We start from the raw sequence: 10191 nt of genomic DNA on the forward strand, positions 1-10191 counted from the left end.
ACAACACTTGGTGAATTCATGTAAAGTACAACACCCAAAAGCCACAATCGCTGATTTACTCTCATCACGCAGAAGAGCTGCGAGTATCATCAACAGTTCTATCATGAAAGCATGTCTCCGGCCTAAATGACCATCTAAGATAAACTTCTGCTTATCCAATAAATCCTGTTTTCTCTTTGTAATATACCTTTATACACGATTCATGACGGGTTGATGGAGGCTGATTCCAGCTTCTCATGTTTCTTCCATATATTGTAAATATTGTTCAGTAAAATCAGACCAACTATAGTTTGCAAATCATCCAGTTGAGCTACATACCAGGAAATAAGACTAAAATCCAACTGTCTAACATCTGTTACGTTTCAAACTCTGTGCAACATTACGTTGGCAAGTTTATTCATCTGTTTATCTATTTTCAAGCTACATATCATGCACTCTTGTTGGTTTCAAACATGTGAGCGTTAAGTATTGTGTTACGGTCCTGAGCCACAGCTCATTTCCTTTCTTGTAATATTTTGAAGTGGTCTTGAGCAACAGTTCTGAGGATCTTTCAAAGTTTTTCTCTGTACATTGACAGAGTTTTCACTCGTCTTTCTGATCACTCTCAGAGGAACTTGTTTTTTCTTTGTTAAGCTACTTAACTCTGACCTATGAGTCATTCAAGCAGCAAAAAGGCTCCTAACTCAAGGGATGAACCAGTGTTGAGTCGACACATAACAGACAACTTAGCAAAGAAGCCATTTTAAACTGGATCTTTAGGCACTTTGTCACAAAGACACATCATTTGTTCCCATTTCTTTAGCTGCATCTATGAAAAACAGCAAAGAAAACACAGTTTGACAGACAGAAAATAGGATTTCTGCAGCAACAAGGTGATTCCCAAAGAGCTATTAGCTGAAAACTTGGCATATCTCAGCATGGTGTGCAGTGTGTCCTTAAAACATTTGAGGAAACTGGACAAGTGGAGGACAAAAGAAGAAGTGTCAGGCCTAAAAAACTATCTACAGCAGATGAACAGGATCTGAAAGTGATGTCCTTAAGAAAGAGGAAAAAATCCAGCTGTGACCTGACAGGACCTGAGAGATGCATCTGGACCTTCAGCTGATCCATCTACTGTTGGCCCAAGCCTCATCAGAAATGGTCTCCATGGAAGGGTGGCTGTCAAGAAGCCATTCTTAAGGAAGGGAAACAGGGAGAAAAGGCTGAGCTATGCCAAATGACACAAGAAGTGGACTGAAAATCAGTGGCAACAGGTCTTATGGAGGGATGAATCCTCCCCAGAGCCCGGACCTCAACATTATTGAAGCAGTGTGGGATCATCTGACAGAGAACGGAACAAAAGGCAGCCCACATCCAAAGAAGAGCTTTGGGATGTCCTTCAAGAAGCCTGGAGAACTATTCCTGAAGACTCCTTAAAGAAAGGACAGAAAGCTGGTCTCAGAGGGTTCAGGCTGTGTTGGAGAATAAAGGAGCTCAGACCAGATGTTCACTTTAAAGCTCATCAGAATCGTAAAAAGAGTGAATTAATCGATATCCTTCGGCAGCTTGTTTAGTTGTGTAAGACGACAGGATGATGGAAATAAACCAGCATGCACTCAGGAGCAGATAAACCCGAATGTACTTAAGGTTAGCGAGGTGCCACTGGGGTGGTGGGTGGACAGAAGCAACACAGACAGGGTAGAGCAGTGATGGAAGGCTCACACGCCGGTCATTGTGAGAAAATTATAGCCGGATGCTGCCAGCTGAGGCAGGCCAAAGCCCAAAGAGAACAAAGGCCAAGGGTCCCTGAGTGAGTGAGCGCCGGCCTGCCTGCTGAGCTCCAAAGCTTCATATTTACATGCGACGCTCAAGAGTTAATTGCAGTGAATTCCTGTGCTGGGTGCAAAGTCGGGGCTGCTGTTGCTTTATTTTACACAACAAACACACAATTTCCACTCACTGTCAACAAGATCTTTATCCAAAGATGCAGGGGGCTTTGAGCCCTCACACGTGAAAATAAACTAATTAATTACGGTTTGTTTTAAGTGTCACGCAGCTCAGGGACTTAAATACAATCCCAGGTTTTTCACCACAAGGAAATATACAATGATCTTTAAAGAGAAAACAAAGCAGCCACACATGGAAACATTCGGTGTTATCGCTGCCTTTTCGCCTCTCTTCGCACTCGTGGCTCCCTGAGGAAAATATGAACATTCCTCATATTACTTTGCATGTTTAGGGACTGATTTGCATTGAATTCAGCTCATCGGCGACTGCTCTAGTGTGTGCTTTTGGCTGCGGGAGGGCAAAGAGGCCCCTTTAACAACCGGTGCTCATCTTCATCGCGGTCGGTGGAGAAAAGCCAAACCGTGTCAGAGTTGCTTTGGTTCCTGATTTTTCCTAAACGAACGGTGCCCTCTTAACTCTCTGAACTTGGCACAGCTGCCCCACGCACATCAAAGCAAGGTCTGACCTTGCATACCAGATCAGGCTTCGATTAATGAGGTCTGGACATCAAACAGCAGGATCGCCCCCCCACAAATCATCAAACCCAGCTCAGTAAACTCCACACCAGCCTTGCCACACATCCAAGTCTGAACATCATGACCAGGACGGGGAGTAGCAGCAGCAGAGAGGAGATTTCAAAAGTCTCCAATTATCTGATGTGTGGGAGAACACAACGAGCTCAGCAGCACGCCATCTTTCACCAAACGAAACGTCCACAACAGCAAACGCCTCAAACCCAGACCAAGAACCACCGTAAGAGGCAAGTCATTAGTTTTCAAATTAAAAGGATTCCTTTAGGCCCAAGTTGTAATATTTCTCATGGAATCATCCTCAGTAGTGACAGTGGAATGAAGTGGGAGGAAAGGCCCGTTTTAAGCAGCACTCCACCTGCTATAACGGCCGGGAGATAATTATAATGACCACTACACAGCCTTGGTGAGGGTATGCACTCTTAAGAACAAAATAAATGTATATATCTGCACATTTTATCTGTGAATAAATGATTTTAAAGCAGAACATTCATTTTCAAATCCCCTTTTTCTTTACTTTTTCTCAAACAGTCCAAAAACTACGGGTGACAAAGACATTTCTGCTTTTCTTCTCAATGATTTAATGCATTTTACACAGTAAATTTAGCACTTTGCAGTCGTTTTGAAGGCACAGCAGCTACAGTTACGCTGATATTTTCATTATTTTGCCCATTATCTGCCCATAACTACATTGGTTTGAGATTACTGTCACTAGATTTGGATCTTAATTGGATAAACGAGCAGAATTAGAAATTTAAAGATCATCTTTTGGACTTGGATGCAAATCATTTTGCAGGTAATGACTGAATGAAGTCTGGAAGAACGTGAACATGCTTCTGCTCGTTCGTGTCTTCTTCTGCCAGGAGTTTGTGTCTTCAGAAGATGAACGGCTTGACTTTCAAAGCAGCCGGATTCCTGCGAGATCAGAAGGTTTTCAACCGGGACAGAAACCATCCTCCCAGGCTTCAAGGTATCCATTTTTGTGAGAAACACAAATATAAAGCGGGCGAATTTCTGGTGCAACGCCAATCAGTGGCCTCTATCACGAGGGGAAAGCATCCCACCGGCCTGTTGTATGCAAGTCCAAACCACCCGGACTGGCTTAGAGAGGAAGAAGCTCAGTTCTGTTGTGCTACGGCTCGTTAGCCACCGGCAGCATCTGAACAAGAATTACTCGCTGTATGCTTGAGAGTTCATCCTGTTGCTCCCATCAGCAGCTGCATCAGAAACACTGCTGACCCAGTTCCACTGGCAGCCACCCACACCCACAGCATCACACCGCCGCCGCCGTGTTTAATCATGAGCCTTTTCCCTACCTCTCCTCTTTTCCAGGTGCTTTACATGTTTAGTAGTAAATCTAACCAGGCCTCGGTTCTTGAGTGTTACCAGAGCTTTGCAACTAAACTCAAACCTTCTGCATCTATGTTCATAACGGCTGTTCTTCCTGGAGAGTTTTCTTACTTTGGCTAAATATTGTTCATCAGCTTTCTTGACAAAAGAAGGCGTTCTGCAATCACCCTCTTTAGGAGTCTTCTGTGTTTGCCCAAAGCCTTTGAGTGCATTTCTACTGATAAAAAACAAACATCTAAGTAATTAGCTGTCTTATTTAAAGTTCCCTCGAACAGATATTCCATAAATGTTCGGAGTCATTATCTGATAAGGAGCCAAATTGTTGAAGTCAAGCTGAAAGTTAACACTTTGTTTGCATCCTTATTGCTTCTCTGTTCAAAGCACTGAATGTAATTAAGAATCCTAACAAGCCTAGAATAAAAATCAAAGGCATGAGTTGGCCTCCAGCATTGTAGGAAAAATGATTTAAAGTATATCTATTCAAGTCAAACTGTCGGTTTAGTCACATGCTCAAAGTAATTAGTGGCGGATTCCCAGTGGAAATAGAAGCCAGTAATTAATCTAGTGAACCTACATGTTCAGTGCAACAGTCACAAAAGAGCGTATAAAAGAAAAATGCACAACAATTCAACCCAAAATGAACAGAACAGGGTTGTGCAGCTTGAGCTCCGGCTCATAGTCGGCATGAAGAGAATAACTTTGTATTTTCGAAAGCCCGGGAAGATAAATGAGGCTGTAACTGAGCGACAGGTTCATATCTGAGCTCTGTGAACAGAAACAGCTGCTCCACAGGTAGAGAACACCTGCTTTCATTCAGGTCCGTTTACCGGAGGCCTCAGCTGGACATCTGGACAGCCAGAGAGTGAAGCTTCTTTAGATTTCCTCAGATTTGATCATACTGACAGATGTGCAGACATGTTGCTCAGATCATTAAAGAAGGGCTTGTTTTCACTGACAAGCTGTGAAATACTATCGAACTCTGCTTTAAACTAGATCCCATCGGTTTGAGGCAGATTTTTATTTGTAAATGCAGAAATAAGTAGAGTTTAAAGAAGAGGTAAAGTAAGGAATTTTGGCACAATTATTTTCAGTTGCACACAAAGTTTAAATTAATTGTAAATAACTTCAACCTGTTTTTAATCAACATCTTAGTGTCCCAGCATTTTCTGGCTTGTATTGTACCAAACATTTAATCTATATCTGTGATTCTAGACTTAAATACCTCGTATAGAAATACTAGATATGAGAAAAATGAGAAAAAAAGACGATAAACAAATGATTTTTGTTCTGCTATAAAATGTAAAGTGAAATGAGTGTTTTATGGTGCACTGAACAGCTAAATTAGAGTTGCAGTTCATTGTTGCGTCTGTCAAACTGAGCTTTTAGGATTAAAAATGCATCTATGAACTGGTCACTGGGGTAAAGACTGATTTAAACTCATTCAGACTGTTCAAACCTGAGGATTTTCCAGAAATCTCTCTTTTCTCAGCCTCTAAAGAAGCTAAAAAAATGGAAAAATGTGTGGTGAAGCCTTCAGTCCATGACTTTTGGCACATATTTCTGGATTTCTGTTTTTTTAAACAGCCAACGCTTCATTCCAGGACGTAACGGGTTAATGAAATGTGCCTCAGAGCCCAAGTTTTTGCAGCCAGCCCAAATCTTTGAGCTGCATTATCGGGATCAAAGACCACTTCTCGTCTTTCATTGCCGAATAAATGCACAAAGTTTTGTATAATTCTATTACAGAGCTGCAGTCCAAAGGCGGGTGAATGTATATTCAGAGCTTTCAAACCTGATCATTACAGCACATCCTTTCATGGTCTGAACTGTTCAACAGAATTATTTAGAAATATGTCATTTCCCCTGAATAAACGTCACTCTGCTGTCTGCCTTTTACAAACCAAGCTGGCTGACACAAAGTCTACTTCTAGCTGATTAACAAGCCGGTCCGAGCTATTAAAAATATGATTTTATCATCTATACTGAAAACTTCCGTTTGATATTGTTGGCTTAACAAACCGGGAGAAGTTTGCTTTGATCAGGAAAACCTCTGAACTCTGTAGGAGAATTTAATCAGCAGAAATGTTTTGGCTTGAAAATATCCACCGAGAAAAAAGTTGATTAGGTTAAAGAGGGAAGGAGCAGAGCAGCGGTAAAACAAGCACATACCTAAAGAGATCATTAAGTTAATGGATTGCTGGTGGCTAAAAGCATTACATTGTTGGATGTGTGGGGCTCGAGTGTCTCTGTGGGCAGACGAGGCTGTGAAGAGCCACGCTGAGAGCTCAGAAGTGACATCCTGCAGTCTGCAGCTGGTACAAGCAGACACCGACCGCTCCGTCAACACGCAAATCATCTGACCGGCGTCACAACCGACTCTGTTTTACAGCAGGAAAAACTGAAGAAGTGGAAAGAACTGAGCAAACAGAAACACTCTGATTGGGTTACCTATTTGATGATTTTAAGAAATTCTTTTAAGAAAGTCAACGTCATAAGAAACTATTACCCGATACGGTTTATGGGCCAGATGTTCCCCCTGAGAGCCTCGCCGTGACATACCTGGAATAGACGGGGATCCATGGAGCCCGTCAGCTGTTAATCCTGACCATCGCTGGCTTGGAGCAAATGGAACAAAACAACAAGATTACCACCAAACACCAGGGATCCAACACGCATACATCAAAGGCTGTACGCTGTGTTTGTTTAGGCCCAGCGCTCAGATCTGTGGCCTCACGTTATCCTGTGACAAGTACAGGGATCTGTCAGCTGCACGCGTGCTCAGAGCCGGCTCTGAGGTTAAGGAGCATCATTACGGACTAAACACAACTTAAACAAAACACAGGCTCTCTGGTGCCCTACAGTCTGCCCAGCTGAGACTCTGGAACAACTGAGGGGGGGAGGCTGCGTAAAGCAACAACACACACCTCTGATGACTGAAATTAATATGAATAGAGTCTGTTTTTTTACGGATTCATGCAGATTAGGGTTCATTTGCTCTAACAGAGACTACTTTTCTTTGGATGTACGGTTTGATATTAATCCAGAAAACACTGACAATATTTCCATTAGATGCTGTGCAGAAGAAAGATTACAAAATATATTAGATTTAGTGATTTAAGAAAGATAGTTTTCAGCTAAATCTGAAATCAAACCTGAGTTTAAGGGATTCATCTGCATCCTCAGATTCAGAGTCTATAAAAAAGTTCTGTGTGTGTTTGTAAACTGGATGAAGCAGGCGCCATTAAACTCAAGCCAAATATTACGAGTCATAGTTGCTCAAAAGAAAAGATGTTAGATTTCAGTCATTTGGAGGAACTAATCTTTAATATTCAAATGGTGCTGGAGAGTCAGTTTTCACTCCTCAGCTCAGCTCCTGCTGGGCTACAAATGGGGAGGAGGGATTGTGCAGATGAAAGTGTAACCTATGAGCAGCTGTTGATTCCTTCAGCCACTGCCTCTCTGCTCCTTCCTTTATCAGCTTGTAAAAGGTCTGATAGGCCTCACCAGCGGCATGATCACAGCAGTTAGCTGAGAAAGCTACTGAAACCGCATTTAAACACCTGCAATCTACCGCCAGATTATGCTGTTATTACGCAGCGCTTGGTTGCAGAAAGTAGATGATGCGTAAAATCCTCATAACTTCACACCGTGGCAGGTGAGTTCAAAGTATCCAACGCTGGTACCCAGAAGAAGGAAAATGAAGCATTTAAAATCATTTCAGTGTCATTTTATTGTACGAATATAAAGAATAAATAATACATTTCCTTAATTTACAGGATAAAACGAGTCATTTATACATGATTGTATCGATAATCAACGTTCAACACTGAGGTCGATCTGCTTCATCCAGATATGGAAAACAGCAAGTCCGTACGTGGCTGCGCGTGCCACAGCTCCATAAATACAAATATATATATATAACCAATATTCTCCACAAATAGAGTAGACTCTGGTTACAAATAATACTGACTTTGTACAGGGAGTTTCATATATAAAACCTGCATGACAACGCATATACAGAAAATACATTCCTACACTCCGTAGTGCACGTGGAAAAATAATTAGAAAAATATTGAGCTTATAATTTAAGTTTAGAGAGTTCTTTTAACTTGAGCAGGAGCATTTGCAGTCAGTGATAACCGGATACTGCACCGGGATCCAGGCGCATTTCAGCCCCTCTTTCCTCTGCACGCATCTCCATCTCAGTATCGTCAGGTGGGTCGAGCTCGCGGGTTTACACACCATGCCCTCTGGCACCGAGCACGACCTTTTGCTCAGGCAGCTGCCCACCCGCACAAACCGCGGCCAGAACCTGTTCCCCAGTTCGGTCCAGGTGTACACGACCGGACAGAAAGAGTACGCCCACAGCCACTGCTGCAGCCGCCGCTTCAGCTTCTTACTGGGTTTGTGCTTCTTGCCGAACTGGACGTCGAAATCCACCGCTCGGATTTCCTTCGGCAGTATTCCAGCCGCCTTTAAGTTCTCGAAGACGTCGAGCTCATCGAGCCCAGTGTATTTGTCCTCCAAGGGCGGTGACACGGACAAAAATCGATTGTCAAAGTCTCCCAAGATGCTCTTGAGCTCGGTCTCGTTAAGGTCCCGCTCTTTGGGGTCAAAGACAGGATCCGGGTCCTCTTTTAATACCACCAGCGGCAGACTGTCACTCGGGATGGGGCGGAGAAGGTAGTAGTGCTGACAAAGCCCTCTGTCCATAAGAAGTCCGAGAGACAGCATCAGCAGATATATGGCTGCACACTGATGAGACTGATCCATGACAAACGGTAAGATCAGCGCGCACACGGAGCTTTCAAAGGGCCACTTTCTTGTGCGCAATTACGCGCGAGCCTTATCCAAACCAGCGTCTCGAATGTCCCTCAGAATTTAGTTACCCATCATAAAAATCCGTGACAGGAGAAAAAGATTTGTCCGCAGCAGCATCAGTGGAAACTATCTTCAACGAATAAACGCGTGACAAAGATCAGCTGTCTCCTTATGCTCCGTGCGCGAGGGCTCGGCATGATGCTGAAGTAGTCTCCTCCGCGGAAAAGTGCTGAGCAAAAGCCGCGACCTCCGTTTTATCCTCCACACGCAGCGTGATGTAATTCGTGTGCCCCTCTTTCAATGTAGGTTTGTTGTCTCGAAGGCGATCCCCAATACCTCCTTCTTCCACGCGCTGGGAGGGGAGGTGGGTTGGAGGTGGGAGGGGGGCACGGAGAGGAGACGCCCCCTGTGGGTTTTCCAGACTGCATTAAATCAGTCTTTGATTCTCCAGGTTTGTTGGTCAGTCGCGGTGAATCCAAACGCTCCAGTATCGCTTGCAGAAAAACTCAAACTAAAACTAACTGTGCTGCGTTCAAGTGCAACCGAGAGGCCTTCACGGGACACTTTAGCATCTCAGTGTTCTGATATGAAAAGCTCACAGATGGTAACTTTGCCAGCATGTGAGATACTGCTACTACATCTCTGCCTTTCAAATGTATGCAAACACAACATAAACTGCCCCAGAAATGTATTTACACGACTTTAAACATCTGAGTTGTTCCTCAACAAGCATTTTATTTGCTGTCATAGATAAAACCATAGTGGGGCAGAGAACTTTGAATTATTTGATCATTTCTAATGCTGAAAACCAATTTTAGAAAGCTGTGCTGCTTCCATGAAGAGTTGCACATGCAGATACAACACATGGCCTCTCCTTCACATGCAGTTTTAGGTCTCTGAAGGCAAACTGCACAGGGAATATCAGAGGCTTCTGGTATTCTAAGAGTGTGTTCATATGAGGCACTTTCTCTGGAGAAATGGGTCGCTATAAGCTCAATAATTGGTATGAAACTAAAGGACAGGATGCATGTTCGTCTGGCAGCTTTTCACAGTGCGTCACACTGAGTGAATTGTTATCTAGACGGAGAAAAGGTGGGAAAACTCACATTTAGAGAGCGCCCATTTTCAGGCTGACCCGTGTCCGACTGTGTGGAGAAACAGGAAACATGGTTTGATATAACAGTAGAACTTTCTTCATAGAAAAAAATGAGCTCCACGAGGCATGCTGCGCAATAAACAAAAAAGACAACTAAATGAATAAAAATCCTCCTTTTAGCAGACGTTTAGACTTGATTGAAGAAACAGTCTGATCATGAGATGCCAACAACCTTCTGCAGCATATTTACAGCCTGTGTCCAGCTGTAACCGAGGCTCTCAATAAAGCTGGAGAAATTAACTCCCAAATAAACAACCATCCCTAAGCACAGCCATGGAAAGTATCACAATTTGTGAACCTGTCTAAAGCCGAGCTCAGAGAATCATTCTTTGAAAAATAATTTAATGG

At 43.2% G+C, this 10191-nt stretch overlaps 1 protein-coding gene across 1 annotated transcript; it reads right to left on the reverse strand.

Annotated features, from left to right (window-relative positions):
* Positions 1-7637: 7637 nt before the first annotated feature.
* Positions 7638-8943, reverse strand: LOC140273345 (noggin-like). The gene has a single exon (XM_072368880.1). It carries the CDS (start codon positions 8637-8639, stop codon positions 7971-7973), a length of 669 nt encoding a protein of 222 aa, XP_072224981.1. The 5' UTR covers positions 8640-8943; the 3' UTR covers positions 7638-7970.
* Between the last annotated feature and the right edge of the window lie 1248 nt (positions 8944-10191).

This window comes from Leuresthes tenuis, unplaced genomic scaffold, assembly GCF_036924035.1.
Source record: "Leuresthes tenuis unplaced genomic scaffold, fLeuTen1.0.hap1 SCAF_17, whole genome shotgun sequence".
NCBI classification, from domain to species: Eukaryota; Metazoa; Chordata; class Actinopteri; order Atheriniformes; family Atherinopsidae; genus Leuresthes; species Leuresthes tenuis.

Bases quoted from the DNA above. Each gene is read 5' to 3' on its own strand.
- LOC140273345 (XM_072368880.1), bottom strand. From the start codon at position 8,639: ATGGATCAGTCTCATCAGTGTGCAGCCATATATCTGCTGATGCTGTCT.